Source organism: Musca autumnalis, unplaced genomic scaffold (genome assembly GCF_047663935.1).
Source record: "Musca autumnalis isolate F117 unplaced genomic scaffold, ASM4766393v1 scaffold_5, whole genome shotgun sequence".
NCBI lineage: Eukaryota > Metazoa > Arthropoda > Insecta > Diptera > Muscidae > Musca > Musca autumnalis.
Window position 1 is genome coordinate 74,153,307 of NW_027412088.1, and position 16,794 is coordinate 74,170,100.

General features: G+C 37.8%; 1 protein-coding gene across 1 annotated transcript in view; it reads left to right on the top strand.

Annotated features, from left to right (window-relative positions):
• exp (expansion) overlaps window positions 1-16,794 on the top strand; it is a 221,567-nt gene that overhangs the window by 158,316 nt on the left and 46,457 nt on the right. Inside the window, exon 5 of the mRNA XM_073989456.1 lies at window positions 15,436-15,508. Coding sequence (XP_073845557.1) covers window positions 15,436-15,508 — 73 coding nt within the window. The remainder of the gene's footprint in view (window positions 1-15,435; window positions 15,509-16,794) is intronic.

The window sequence follows — 16,794 nt, forward strand, 5'->3', positions numbered from 1 at the left end:
CTGTTGCTTCTTTTGGTCACTATCATGCCGAAAAATATCGTTAATTACCGTTTTAAAGCATTTTAATTTTACCGATTTTTGTCGGTAACACAAAAATGTGTTAGAGAATCGCACTACTAATATATCTACCATTTACCAGCTCTTCGCCCTACGTTAAACCTTGGGGAGTCTCAACAGTAGCGAATGACTTGCTCTACCTTGACAAAACCATAAATAAAACTAGCAGTACCTATTTTGGAATGAGAAGAAAAATACTATTGACCAACAGATGCTGGACTAAGTTAACAGCAGCGGTCTTTTAAAGTATCTATATATTGTTGACCCGGACAAAGACTGGATAAAGATATGTGACTCCGTCCTTCAGTCTGTTATATTCACTTTAGCATCGAAAGAACTTGTGATAAGAGGCTGAAATAGCACAGCTGAGTATTTTGCTTGTTGGTAGGGTCGAGGTTCGAAGATCGACCATGTCGGCCCAAGTTTGGGTATAACCGCCATACGAGGAACCACCCTAACTTTTATTGAGTTTTAGAAAACCATTACAGAAATTTACAAAACATGTAAAATTGTTTGCAATTTTGATAAGAACGCCATCTGCTATTCTTTATTATAGTTCTTGTGCATACTTTTAGGCGTATCACACCAGCTGTTCGAATATGAAAAGTCAAATCCCTTTATAAAAAAATATTTTTGTTGTAATTTCCCCAACAACATAAAGAAAGTTTTGACATAACATATTCAAAATTTTACGATGCCACTACCTGGGTAATTGTGCCATGGGCGTTATATAGCTTAAAATGTAATTTTTCCATAAAATACCTTAAATGTCTTTTAATGGCAGTAAAAGTATGTTACAATTCAAGAATTTTGGGAATTCATGGAAATAGTACGAGCCGGAATTTTCCACGGTTCTCCTAACATCTACATCAAGGCAAGATTTGTACATCTAAACGTGCAATTTTTAAACTCTCTAACTTTTTTCATAACCTTTCAGATAGGTTGTCATAAATTTTCATTAGACAAAAAAGATGTCAAATATTTCCTTTGATCTTAGCTTATGAAAAAAAAAAATTAATAATGCCAGCTGAGTATAAAAACCCCAAAAGTCACCAAAGCCAAGACATATGTATGTATGCATGTATTTAACTTTATGGCGCCATTTATACAACTTTTTTTTGCCAATAAGCGTTTTCTTTAATTTTGTGTCACAAAATAAATGACTGGCCACAAATGAAAATAGCCTGTGGGTGTTGATGTCAATATAACTCAGTTGAAACTATTAATCACTTTATAAACGACAATATTCTAGCATATTATGAAATGACTGGGGCCGAATGAAAGGCAGAGTAGATTGCTGGCTAACTGGTCAATATGCGTCTACTGTTCTATTTAAAAAAACTCGAAAGATAGCTAAATGAAATTGATTGAAAGAAACTAGATTTTAAAAATGAAATCGTTGCAACAACATATTGTCAATTGTTGTGTTTCTTAAGAATAACAACAAGAATCATATGGCTCAATATCATGAGGGGAAAATACCGCCAACACCACCCCATATTGTTATGGCCATTGTCAACTTTTTAGTTGGCGTTTAGACTAAATGACACAAAAATTTATGGTAAATTTAATAAAATGGTCAAAACATTGGCAGCAAGACAGCAACAGTTTAAAGACAGCAATACCACCACAAAAAGTGGCCAATAGATTTACCACGACCACAGATAAATCAGGGAGTGCCTGCCAAGATTCTTTTGTTTCATAATTTTTTAAATGTTAGATGACAATTTATACATCAACAACAACATGAACAACAACAGCAACAACATTTGTATATAGGTTAACAACAAGCTGCCTTAGAGAATAGATTTCGATGGAATATGTAAATGTGTTTGATTAGAGAAATTGACTACAATTTGTTATGATTTTTTTATATACAAAATGTTAAAAACCTTAACTGGGAGTACCGTTATATTATGCTAAATTTTATGGGTTTGGTGAGATTATTATGACATTTTGGGATTTATATAGAGCAGTTATTTGTCAGGGGCAAATGGGTTATGGGAATAATATTTGTGTCTCAAGTTTTAATATCACAAAAAAACAATGTGGCGAGAGTGGTTCCATATAGAACCGTAAAAACATTCGTAAATATGACTATCGTTCTGTTAATTTTAACAAAGTTAGGAGATTTTGGCAGCTTGTATTATAGTTGGGTTATATTCTACTGGATTTATTAAATCCAGGAATATTTAAATTAATTCCATTGTATATGCGTCAACTAAATTCTAATAAAAACCGTTAACCCGGCATAAAGCTCTAATGTAAACATGGTATTACATTTTGTTTTCAATGGGGCTTTTAAAGAATATTTAAATAAACTTTGAGATCTGGAATATAATACCCCGGTTACTCTTAACCGGATTAACCCAGTGGGTTTGGATTTCAAATGTCAATTCCATAGCGCAAACGTCAAATAAATCCTCTCAAAGTGGGTTAACCCGGCAAAAAACTCTAGTGTAACCGTACTATAACGATTATTTCAAAGCAGTTTTTTTATGACATCAGAACTTTTTCATTTAGCTTCCCTTGTAAACCTAGTGCAAACTAAGCCAACCCTACTAACCCTGCAGTTTCACACACAGAAAAAACTCACTTCCTTCCAAGGTAGATAACGTTATTATTTAATGAAATACCTTGACTTGAAATTTATTTCATAGGCAATATCGCAAATCTTGTTTTGCTGGACATAACAAATTAAACAAAAACAACAATACAAAAATGTCCTTCTCTTTTTTTGAATTTTATCATCACAATCATGAAATACAATAAAAATAAAGCCTGTTTTAGGCCTAGCAACATAAAAAAATCCATAACAAAAACACTTTATAACGAAAACTAGTTGGTGTCTCATAAAACAGCCCTCGTTTCAATGAAACAACCACTTTTACTTTTGTTTTGCAGTTATTTTTTCTCTCGATTAAATATGTAAACGGTATTAACGGGTGAGCAACCAAAAAAGCGAAAAACAAAACGAAGATGATGAACAAAACACACATGCATAACTAAAAAAAGTGAAATAACAGAGAATAGAGTTGCCATTTTAAATTAATTGCGGATTACAAACAGCAGGCAATACAGGGATTAAATATAATGATATACAAAGATAGAGAGAAACTTAGGCCATGTTTATATTATAGCCTTTTGCAGGGTTAACTTTCTTAATGAGGATTTATTTCACGTATACGCAAAGGAGTTGATATTTGAAACCCAGTGGGTTTGTTAAATCCGGCTATATATAAACGTACTATTAAACCGTATTGTATAATTGAGATTGTATGTGTACACAATTTTATTTATACCCTTGGCCTGTAAACTACAAAATTCGTTTCGGGCGATTTGGAGCCGATTTAGGAATGTTTCTCTGGATGGAGCGCATGATGACTCCCGAACAGATCAACCGATTTGTTCCAAAACTTGGTTCTCGTAATATTTTGTCCAAACTTATATCAATTTCGAAAATGGGCCATATCGGTCTACTACTTCGGGTACCTTCCCCACAAAAGATTAAACATTTTCTCTAAAATGTTGCGCCCGATAACGCCTGAAGGGATTAACCGATTGTGTCTAAACATTGCTGTAGACATAAATCAGCTTTGATTATGCTCTATTTCGGTATACACCTTCGAGTACCTCCCACATACATTTTCAAAATTGTTGGCACAAGTGCTGTTTAGGGACTCTTGTCGGATCGGCATGAATTCTTTGCAGAAAGTTGTGCTCGCAGTGCAATTTTCGACGGTAACATTTTTTCGAACGGAAGTGCATAATTCCTATAGTGAGGGTCCAAAAGCTCTAAAAAATCCTGCCGAAATCAACTTAAATAACTGATGAACACCAAAACTCATGAATTAAGTATCCAATTTCCTAATTTTTTCTTTTAAGTACATCAAGTTCCAAGGGGTTCATCAAGTTTAAAGAGGTCCAAGGTCTATGTTGGAAAACATTTTCGGGTACCTCCCTCACAAAAGTTAAAGATCTTTACTTAATTGTAGATTAAAGGCTCTTCGAGGATCGTTTGAAATTTTTACCGAACATACTTTTATGGTCCTGCTTACAGCGCTAAAATATTTTTCGCGGGCAAGTCCAGGAACAGGAAACTACTTATTCCATTTTAGTTCAGACTATTTTGTGGTGGAGGGTATAAAAAGTTCGCCCCGGCCGAACTTAATGTTTTTTACTTGATATACCCTCCACCATAGTATGGAGGGTATATTAAGTTTGTTTTTCTGTTTGCAACACTTTTTTCCATAGGTAGGTCAAGTTCAAAGATGGGCTATATCGGACCACTTTTTTGAGGTCCGGTATCTCCCGATTTTCGGTATTTTGGGGATTTCAGCTACATTTTTGACCGAACTACCTGTAATTTCGCGTTTGGGGGTTCCAGTGGCCATTAGAAACGGTCAACATAGGTCCATGTTTTGATGTAGCCCCCATATAAAGGTACCACCCGATTTTCGGTATTTTAAGGATTTTAGCTACAATTTTTGACCGAACTACCTGTAATTTGACAGTTGAGGGTCCTAGTAATCAAAAAACATCTCCACCTAAAACTGTCAACATAGGTCCATGTTTTGGTATAGCCCCCATAAAACGGTACCTCTCGGTATTTGGTATTTTGAGGATTTTAGTTAAAATTTTTCACCGAACTACCTATAATTTCACTTTTGGGGTTCCCAGTAGTCACAAACTATCTCCACTAAAAACCGTCAACATAGGTCCATGTTTTGGTATATCCCCCATATAACGGTACCTCCCGATTTTCGGTATTTTGAGGATTTTAGCTAAAATGTTGACCGAACTACCTATAATTTGACAGTTGAGGTTCCTACAACAACAACAGCAACCGAACTACCTATAAGTTGACAGTTGAGGTTTCTACAACAACAACATTGTTCCACAACATCCCATACGGGACAAGGGAGACTTCTCTCATATCAATGAATGCACCCCGATTCATATTTAGCCCAATGAATGATATGGGACCGAACTACCTATAATTTGGCAGTTGAGGTTCCTACAACAACAATAACATTGTTCCACAACATCCCGTACGGGACAAGGGAGACTTCTCTCATATCATTGAATGCACCCCGATTCATATTTAGCTCAATGATATGGGACCTACTGTTAATCGCCGAACGGCGTGTCTTAAAACACCACTTGTGGAGAAGTTTTTCAAGGCTGAAATACTCAGGAAATATAGCCAACATTACTGAGGGGTATTTTGCCACCGTTGAAAAATGTTTGATGTTGCCTGGCCGGGGAATCGAACCACCGACCTTCAGTGTGCAAGGCGGGCGTGCATACCATTGCACCACTGTGGCACCCCAGTTGAGGTTTCTAGTTATTACAAAACATCTCTACTAAACACTGTCAACAGAGGACCATGTTTTGGAATGACCCACATATAACGGTACCTCCCGATTTTCGGTATTTTGAGGATTTTAGCAAATATTTTTGACCGACCTACATGTAATTTGACAGTTGAGGTTGCTAATGATCACAAAATATCACCTTAAAAAACTGCAAACAGAGGTCCACGTTTTGGAACAGACCCTGTATAACGTTACCTCCCGATTTTCGGTAATTTGGCGTCCACACTTTGATTTAGCCCCACATATATATTTTTTATGATTTTTTTTACCTTATTTAGATACAAGTGGTCACAGAATATTTCCTCCTAAAATTGTGAACAGGAAAGAAAATAATTATTCCATTTTAGTTCAGACTATTTTAGGTGGATGGTATAAAAAGTTCGGCCCGACCGAACTTAATGTATTATTTTAACGTGTTTTTCATCTAAGGACATCCACTTGGCCTTATGTCAGGTTGTTGAACCTTATGCTGCTACTACCATGCTTTTTGTCGGTGCACAATCACACAGCCTCATTCAGTTGTCGAATGTTACCTCATGTGGGCGGAACCTACCGACCGTGGGATCAACAATATTTCACCTCCCAAATACGATTGTTCTACGACTTGGTTAGGGCACCTGTGGGCGCTTGTATAATATATTCTTGGGCTGCCTGACAGTTAATGTCGACTTGCAAAGCTGCATGCACATTGGGGGTATAAACTATTTAAACCCGTTTTATAGTCAAATACTAATAAGGATCTGCCTAGTCTTCTCCAGAATTTTATCTAAGGTGAAAGTCTAGGCCATGGTAGAATTTTCTGGCCTTTTTTCATTTACCACACGCTTAGCCTTAAACAACTCCGTTAATCAATCGTCTCATGCTGTCTTAGAACCCGTCCCACAGCTTAGTGCTAGAGATTGGTTCTGTGTCATCGTCATCATTTTCACTACTAGATACCAACAGCATGAAAAAGTGTTCATCCTATAACTGGAGCACCCTATCTGCTTCAAATAACCCAGCTCGTTTACCAACCAGATTTATGTTTTACTTGCAGGTAAACCTAGAGGAAAAATGACACCATACGTGGTCAAACTGAGCACATCCGTTTTCGATAGTGTATTAACCCCGTTTAAGGCCGTTGTGAATTTGACAACGAGGTGGTGTCAACGGTTTCGAGAATTGACGACTTTTCGTGGTCAACATGAGGACGTTTGTGGTCGAAATATTAAAAAGTGAGCACGCTTGTGCTCATATTGACACCAATAGTGGTCACATTAAAAAATGACAACAGTCGTGGTCAACAAATATTGAACACGCCTGTGCTCATGTTGATACTATACGGTGTTGATTTTGAATCTCCTTTTTCCCTCTGTGTATAATTTCCCAACTTGTACATTTACATCTGAATACATCTCAATTTGTTCGCATTCCTCCTTTTTATTTTTTTCCCGGTAGAAACAACGTTTCTTCTCCTTCTAAAGCTACGTGTTGCTCCTGACCATAGAGTAGCCTAACGTGCCATATTACTATATTTTTCAAGTAAGGGTTTTGAGGTTGTTTACTTTGTTTAAGCAATACTTCAAAGTTTTGCTGATACGTTATCAAGACTGGGAGAACATTTATTGAGCAATGAAGTGAAGTACTCTGAGGTGGTTTGTTGATATTGCAACCTTCAGAAGTCCAGCATGCATGTTGCATCTTCAAAAGTTTGTCGGCAGCAAAAGTTTTTCTCATCAAAGTGATTTGATAAGTACCTTTTATTTACTACAATATGATCGATTTTATTTCGATGTTAAATAGTCTAATATTGGTTCTTCCTGGGCTGCCGTAAAATATATAAATCAATATAAATCTAGAGAGAATGTGTGTAAACCTCCGACTGGCAAACAAGTTTATCACCTTTGGCTGTTATTGTGACACCTTTTCAGGTTCCATCGATCTTATCGCTCTTCTGCATTAAAATTACGCCAGTGTGTAAAGTGTACCTTATCAGCAGATTCGTAGGACATATTGAGCTTATTTAGTTTCTACGTGATAATTTGTGTTTTTGTAGTGTAGGTTAATAACCCAACGAATAAAATCATTACTTCTAATGTGAATGTTGCATTAAACGAGCCCCCAAAGACTCATACAGTCAACCCAGGGAACAAAGGCACTGAAAATTATTACCTAGATGAATTATCTGTGGCAGCTGTCCATTGTGTTTCACTATGTCTGTTGCACTCAGCTATCCTTCCCCGAAGGAAGCTGAGTGAAAGTACACCACCTTGTTGTTGTCAATATTTTTACGAAAAATATTGGATATTATTTCACCCAACAAAAATCATATTTTTCCAAAATTATTTTTGGTCGCAAAAAGCCAAATTGGTTTGAAATCTTAATCATCATTACCAGCGAAGCAGAAACCTGACCACACCATGCCACCATTATTTAATGCACCAGGCTCGTTTAACACATAATACCCAAATGGAATGAAATTGCCAAGACCAAAAAAGCAAAAACTCTCAAAAAAATAATCGAAAAAATAACAACAACAAACACCACAATATTAACCAAAAACAAAACAACAACGACCGACAATCATTGTCTTGTTAATGCACTTCTACAGTTAGCCAAACAGCAGAGGATTATGCGAGTGCAACGGTTGCAAGGTCATCCACTGATGGTTTGTTGCCGTTCAAAAATTTTGTATTGTGGCAATGTTGATAATGATGGTGGTGGCTAAATATTATTACACAGTACAAGTATACACACATATGTATGTATTATCAAGCCAAGCAACCAAAGGCGGCAACAACATTTACCTTTAAGCTAAATTTTTTTATCTTTCATTATTTTGTTGTTGCTTGGCTGCAATACTCGGTGGCTTATTAGCAAAATATCAACAAAAAAACCTATACACCACAGTGGTATATATTTACAACGCCTTTTATATACACCTTTATGGGGTATACAATATCTACGGTATCTATGTATTTTCATTATGCATTTTATATTATGTCGAAAGAGATACAAAAACGAAAAAAAAACAATACAGCAAAATTTTTGTGGTTTCTTTATAACCTCAAAAAAATATTCCATTCCAGCTAAATGCTAAATCGAAGTGGAATGCTAGTTTTTAATATTGAATACTTTATAAATTGTTTTTTTTTTTATTGATATTAAATGTTAATATCTGATTGACTTCTTTGATCTGTGTTATGAAATATTGGTGTTAAATATACAAAAATTAATAAAAAGAGACGAATTTAAGGCACAACATTCTTGGAAATGCAACAGGTGGAGAAAAATCATAATGTACGAAGATTTCATTGTTCAAACTTGTTTAAACCTTCTTATAAAACACAACAAATATAATAATGAAACACAAGGCCTATAAGCGGTACAAATTATTCAAAGGATCCTAACCTGGGGTTCTGTCTGATGGGTTCTAGGAGTTTCCATTGGTACCTTTCTCTAGATCTCTCTTGAGGTACCTGGCTGAGGGAAGCATGTGGACAACATTGTGGCAGGTTTACTCACCACAATAGCATTCAAGTAAATCTAAAATCATCACCCCACTCAAATGAAGATGGTCTTCAACAGAATGGAGCATCTCCGATAGAAAATATTGTTTTTTTAGAGGCCTTCTATAAAACAAAAGACCTCCTATAGAATAGAAGGTTCGTTAGGGGTCTTCCATAGAATAGAAGACCTCCCTACCTCCGTAGGGGTCTTCAATAGAATAGAATGTTCGGTAGGGGTCTTCTATAGAATAAAAGACCTCCGTAGGAGTCTTTTATAGAATAGAAGACCTCCGTAGAGGTCTTCTATAGAATAGAATATCTTCGTAGGAGTCTTCTAGAATAGAAGACTTCCGTAGGTGTCTTCTATAGAAAAAAAAGACCTCCGTAGGGGTCTTCTAGAGAATAGAAGACCTCCGTAGAGGTCTTCTATAGAATAGAAAAACCTCCGTAGGGGTCTTCTATAGAATAGAAAACCTCCGTAGGGGTCTTTTATAGAATAGGGGACCTCCGTAGATGTCTTCTGTAGAAAAAAAAATCCCCCGTAGGGGTCTTCTATAGAATAGAAGACCTTCGCAGAGCTCTTCTATAGAATAAAATACCTTCGTAGGGCTCTTCTATAGAATGGAAGACTTTCGTAGGGGTCTTCTATAGAATATAAGGCCTCCGTAAGGGTCTTCTGTACAATATAATACCTCCGTAGGGGTCTTCTATAAAATAAAAGGCCTTCGTAGGTGTCTTCTATATAATAGAAATCCTCCGTAGGGGTCTTCTGTACAATAGAAGACCTCCGTAGGGGTTTTGTATAGAATAGAAGACTTTCGTAGGGGTTTTCTATAGAATAGAAGACCTCTGTAGGGGTCTTCTATAGAATAGAAGACCTCTGTAGGGGTCTTCTATAGACCTCCGTAGAGGTCTTCTATAGAAGGGGTCTTCTATTCTATAGATGACTTCCGTAGGGGTCTTCGACAGGAGGGGTATTCTATAGAATTTACGACTTCGGTAGGGGTCTTCTATTCTTCTATAGAATAGAAGACCTCCCTAGGGGTCTTCTATAGAATAGATGACCTCCGTAGGGGTCTTTTATAGAACAGGAGACTTCCGTAGGGGTCTTCTATAGAATATAAGACCTCCGTAGGGGTCTTCTATAGAATATAAGACCTCCGTAGGGGTCTTCTATAGAATAGACGACCTCCGTAGGGGTCTTCTATTCTTCTATAGAATAGAAGACCTCCGTAGGGGTCTTCTATAGAAGAGAAGACCTCAGTAGGGGTCTTCTATAGAATAGAAGACCTCCGTAGGGGTCTTCTATAGAATAGATGACCTCCGTAGGGGTCTTTTATAGAATATAAGACCTCCGTAGAGGTCTTCTATAGAATATAAGACCTCCGTAGAGGTCTTCTATAGAATAGAAGACCTCCGTAGGGGTCTTCTATAGAATAGAAGACCTCCGTAGGGGTCTTCTATAGAATAGAAGACCTCCGTAGGGGTCTTCTATAGAATAGAAGACCTCCGTAGGGGTCTTCTATAGAATAGAAGACCTCCGTAGGGGTCTTCTATAGAATAGAAGACCTCCGTAGGGGTCTTCTATAGAATAGAAGACCTCCGTAGGTGTCTTCTATAGAATAGAAGACTTCCGTAGGGGTCTTCTATAGAATAAAAGACCTCCGTAGGGGTCTTCTATAGAATAGAAGACCTCCGTAGGGGTCTCCTATAGAATAGAAGACCTCCGTAGGGGTCTTGTATAGAAGAGAAGACCTCCGTAGGGGTCTTCTATAGAATAGAAGACCTCCGTAGGGGTCTTTTATAGAATAGAAGACCTCCGTAGGTGTCTTCTACAGAATAGAAGACCACCGTAGGGGTTTTCTATAGAATAGAAGACCTCCGTAGGGGTCTTCTATAGAATAGAAGACTTCCGTAGGTGTCTTCTACAGAATAGAAGACCACCGTAGGGGTTTTCTATAGAATAGAAGACCTCCGTAGGGGTCTTCTATAGAATAGAAGACCTCCGTAGGGGTCTTCTATAGAATAGAAGACCTCCGTAGGGGTCTTCTATAGAATAGAAGACCTCCGTAGGGGTCTTCTATAGAATAGAAGACCTCCGTACGTGTCTTCTACAGAATAGAAGACCACCGTAGGGGTTTTCTATAGAATAGAAGACCTCCGTAGGGGTCTTCTATAGAATAGAAGACTTCCGTAGGTGTCTTCTACAGAATAGAAGACCACCGTAGGGGTTTTCTATAGAATAGAAGACCACCGTAGGGGTTTTCTATAGAATAGAAGACCACCGTAGGGGTTTTCTATAGAATAGAAGACCTCCGTAGGGGTCTTCTATAGAATAGAAGACCTCCGTAGGGGTCTTCTATAGAATAGAAGACCTCCGTAGGGGTCTTCTATAGAATAGAAGACCTCCGTAGGGGTCTTCTATAGAATAGAAGACCTCCGTAGGGGTCTTCTATAGAATAGAAGACCTTCGTAGGGGTCTTCTATAGAATAGAAGATCTTCGTAGGGGTCTTCTATAGAATAGAAGACCTTCGTAGGGGTCTTCTATAGAATAGAAGACCTTCGTAGGGGTCTTCTATAGAATAGAAGACCTCCGTAGGGGTTTTCTACAGAATAGGAGACCTCCGTAGGGGTCTTCTGTAGAACAGAAGACCTCCGTAGGGGTCTTCTATAGAATAGAACACCTCCGTAGGGGTCTTCTATAGAATAGAAAACCTCCTTCTATAGAATAGATGACCTCCGTAGGGGTCTTTTATAGAACAGGAGACTTCCGTAGGGGTCTTCTATAGAATATAAGACCTCCGTAGGGGTCTTCTATAGAGTATAAGACCTCCGTAGGGGTCTTCTATAGAATAGACGACCTCCGTAGGGGTCTTCTATTCTTCTATAGAATAGAAGACCTCCGTAGGGGTCTTCTATAGAAGAGAAGACCTCAGTAGGGGTCTTCTATAGAATAGAAGACCTCCGTAGGGGTCTTCTATAGAACAGATGACCTCCGTAGGGGTCTTTTATAGAATATAAGACCTCCGTAGAGGTCTTCTATAGAATATAAGACCTCCGTAGAGGTCTTCTATAGAATAGAAGACCTCCGTAGGGGTCTTCTATAGAATAGAAAACCTCCGTAGGGGTCTTCTATAGAATAGAAGACCTCCGTAGGGGTCTTCTATAGAATAGAAGACCTCCGTAGGGGTCTTCTATAGAATAGAAGACCTCCGTAGGTGTCTTCTATAGAATAGAAGACTTCCGTAGGGGTCTTCTATAGAATAAAAGACCTCCGTAGGGGTCTTCTATAGAATAGAAGACCTCCGTAGGGGTCTCCTATAGAATAGAAGACCTCCGTAGGGGTCTTGTATAGAAGAGAAGACCTCCGTAGGGGTCTTCTATAGAATAGAAGACCTCCGTAGGGGTCTTCTATAGAATAGAAGACCTCCGTAGGTGTCTTCTACAGAATAGAAGACCACCGTAGGGGTTTTCTATAGAATAGAAGACCTCCGTAGGGGTCTTCTATAGAATAGAAGACTTCCGTAGGGGTCTTCTATCGAATAAAAGACCTCCGTAGGTGTCTTCTACAGAATAGAAGACCACCGTAGGGGTTTTCTATAGAATAGAAGACCACCGTAGGGGTTTTCTATAGAATAGAAGACCTCCGTAGGGGTTTTCTATAGAATAGAAGACCACCGTAGGGGTTTTCTATAGAATAGAAGACCTCCGTAGGGGTCTTCTATAGAATAGAAGACCTCCGTAGGGGTCTTCTATAGAATAGAAGACCTCCGTAGGGGTCTTCTATAGAATAGAAGACCTCCGTAGGGGTCTTCTATAGAATAGAAGACCTCCGTAGGGGTCTTCTATAGAATAGAAGACCTCCGTAGGGGTCTTCTATAGAATAGAAGACCTCCGTAGGGGTCTTCTATAGAATAGAAGACCTCCGTAGGGGTCTTCTATAGAATAGAAGACCTCCGTAGGGGTCTTCTATAGAATAGAAGACCTCCGTAGGGGTCTTCTATAGAATAGAAGACCTCCGTAGGGGTCTTCTATAGAATAGAAGACCTCCGTAGGGGTCTTCTATAGAATAGAAGACCTCCGTAGGGGTCTTCTATAGAATAGAAGATCTTCGTAGGGGTCTTCTAAAGAATAGAATAGAAGACCTTCGTAGGGGTCTTCTATAGAATAGAAGACCTCCGTAGGGGTTTTCTACAGAATAGGAGACCTCCGTAGGGGTCTTCTGTAGAACAGAAGACCTCCGTAGGGGTCTTCTATAGAATAGAACACCTCCGTAGGGGTCTTCTATAGAATAGAAAACCTCCTTCTATAGAATAGGAGACTTCCGTAGGGGTCTTTTATACAATAGAAGAGCTTCGTAGGGGTCTTCTATAGACTAGAAGACCTGCTTTTCGCAACACGAGCATCTCTTCGGATCTGTCACGCCGTTGAAAGTAACAGCCGTTCTATCATCCTTCTGTATCGGACTCTTTCCGTTCCCCACAATTTACTCAATCCCGTGCTAATGTTGCAATGCTGCAGGTGGTTTTGAAATATTTCCCGCCTATGCTCACCTACTATCCTGTTTACTTCAGGATCAAGAGTATTTTCTCTACTTCTTTGGTCTTCCGGATTGGTACTACGAAGTTCAGCAGGCTCATTTGCTAGTCTCCTCGTCGCTGCTGAAAAATGTCTAATTTCGGTTATTCGAACTGCAGATAATGTTACTGAAAATTCCCTCAGCTACCCGAAGATCTAAACGACTGTACTGATCTCTGAAGCGATGACTGGTAAATTTGTTGAATCCTTGCAAACCAGCTTTCTCATGCTTCACAAAAGTACGGCAGTCAGATGTTATGATGTCGGATGGTCTGTTACCGAAAACGATAATATGTTGGTGAAGAGTGTTGTGAGCGAAATGGCGGGTTGCCACAACATGACATTTATGAGACTGGGTGGCACAGTGATGATGTCTGGCGAGCCTGACAATCTCCTGTCGTCCTTGTGTGAGCGTCTTCGTTCGCCGTGCAAAATGTAGGGCTATTAATTTGCTCGACTAGTGGTGTACCTCTCTAATTGGGTCATCGGGCTCCGTTTGGGTACTAAGTGGTAGTAGTCTTTTGGTTGCGAGACAGTACCAGAGGGTTAATTCTGGGACCACTGGTATCACTTGCCCCTGGATGCTCGGACCTAGCCTAGTAGTTGTTGCCGTCCCCCTTGTGGGAGTGTTGTCTTGGCGTAAATCGCGGTGAGAGTCTTTGTCTTGAGCCATAAAAAGACATTGGTTTTAAATTGTGCTCCAAACCAAACCAAGTTGGTGAACAAGGCCAAAACCTTTAATTTAGTACAACACTACAGTGTAAGAGGATTTTGTTGGTCGCCTGTAATAAGTCCTGTGTTGTGTGAACACCGTGGGGTTTGACCATGAGGTAGATAGCCACGTACAAATCTCGTCATTGTTTAGAACAGAATTTAAAAGCTCATGATTAGCATTGACGTCCCCTAGGGGACATTTGGTGCTAGGGGACGTCAATGCTAATCATGAGCTTTTAAAAATCAGGAATATAACACAAGCTCAGAAGTTGTTTTACTTATTGCACCACGTTCTCTTAGAGCTTCTTGGACATTGTCACATTATAATGCTAAAAAGTAATTTTAGATTGTATGCGCAGGATTTTATGACTTTAAGGACGAAAAGAATTATATAGCCGTAGTCAGATCTAAAAGCACTGTCATTGATAAATATTGCAATACCATATTTGAACAGCCATTGAACTACACTCAAGCGAAATTTTTGTAGAGGAGTTACGCGGAGCACTTGATCTAATTTTGGAAGAAATATTTCCATGTACAATTTTTTGACCAAATTGGTTGCATTCTTCTAGATTGCTCCAAAATTGCTTCAATTGTCAATGCGTTAGCCATAAAGCTGAGGGTATAGAAAATAGTTGCAGGAAAAAAATTCAACCCGCCAGAAAACCTGTCATTTTAAGTTTGAACTGATTTATGATTTTCGTCCCATTTTTTATGGTTTGTTTGCTAAACTAGCCCAGATAATTAATATTGACAATAGTCATAAAAGCTTTGTCTGCCTTTAATAAAACTTTATTGACTATGAGTATTCACCTGATTGACAACCTGACATACTACCTACATATGTCTAGGAATCTCCATAAACATTTAAAATTAATTTGTATTTTTATGTCAAATAATAAAAAAGTTAAACCAAGGCATTGAAACGAATTCGAATCAAAAATAGTCTTCTCTAAATTATATGCATTCTTCATTCATTCATTGCCGCAATAAATGTGGTATAAGTAATTTGTGGCAAAGGAAAAAAGACCAAACTTCTCATATAACCCCATTTTATGGATTTCACACGACACACATGACAACAGTTTGACTGATTAGCTTCGTTTTTTCTTCTTCGTAAAAAGTTACTAAAACACACAGAATTGTTTATAGTTTCTCTTTTTTAAAACTTGTGTTAATAAGCTAATAATTATTTTTATGTCTTTTTTGTTACTTTCAGAATCGGTTTATGTGGCTTCGATAATCCAATGCGTGATCAGAAAACAGAGGAATTTAAAAAACACATTGGCCAGGTAAGTTAATGGAACAGAATTTCAAAATGTTAAATATGATTATAATAAGCAATATGGCTTGCGGGCCAAAGCCCAAGACTTTCAATGTATAGCAAACAGATGTACGGTCATCATGGACAATGATATCTTTAGCAATACTTTGGTTTTAAAAAGAAAACTTAATTAAAACTCATTAATAACTATCAAAATGATATATAAGCTTACAAGCAACTCCCACTCTCGTCAAGAACATGTTTTGTCACACATTCTTGGTGAAGTGGTGGTCATTAGTCGTCCGACCGTTTGGGCAAAGACCATACCTATGGTAACAGCCAACAATAGTATTTTCTATTAATTACAAATAAATCAATTATTTTGGTTTTGTTTCACTGCAAAGCAGCTTTATTTCATAAAACAACATAAGAACAAATCTTAATCATATGTGACGCCATATCATATCAATTTTGATACATATTAACAACAACAAACCGTAGCCGCTGGCGTAAATTTTTTTGCTTATAGAGACTTTAGAATAAATTCCACTCCATTGAGCAGCATATTTTTTTATTTCAAAACATAATTTATGTACTCAATGTACTCACTCACAAGAGATTTTCACCATTTTTGGTTATACATAGTTATGGCTTGTTTAAACTGAGCTGTGGTCATTTTTGGTTTTTGTTTTTAAATAATTTGATAAATTACTTGAAATTATTCATGAAGATATTATGTGCAAAAAAGTTCAAGGAGACGCTTTTAAGATGTTATTAATTTCTATGTTTTCTCAGGTAGTTTTTGTTGTCTCTTCTTATATTGTGAGAATGACCAAGCCCAGTCATAGATTATTCAGTAATTATTGATTTTTACATTTTTGATAAATTCATAAATTAGTGTCTAAAATAAATTGATTGTCTTAACATTTAAAATAGTAAAGCTTAGAACTGATGTAGATAGGTGAAAGTTTAAAGAAATTTGTCCTATAAACCGAGCTAAGAAAATGCTTCCCCTTATCTCTATTTGCTGTTTTATTTTTCAATTTGGAACATAGTGTTTTTTGCTTTTATATTTTTATACCCTCGGCATTTATGCTAACTTTCATACGGGCAAAATGTGCCTCATCGCTATAATGGTTTTAGACCCTAAGTTCGTTTGTAGGAAATCCGATTCCGACAATTTTGAGTTGATAGACTTGTCCGGTACCTCCCACACAAAAGTTCGAAAATGTTCGGAAAATTTGTGCGCACAATAACTCTTGAATTGAATAACCTATTTGGTCCATACTTTCAACATCGTAAAATTTCTACCAG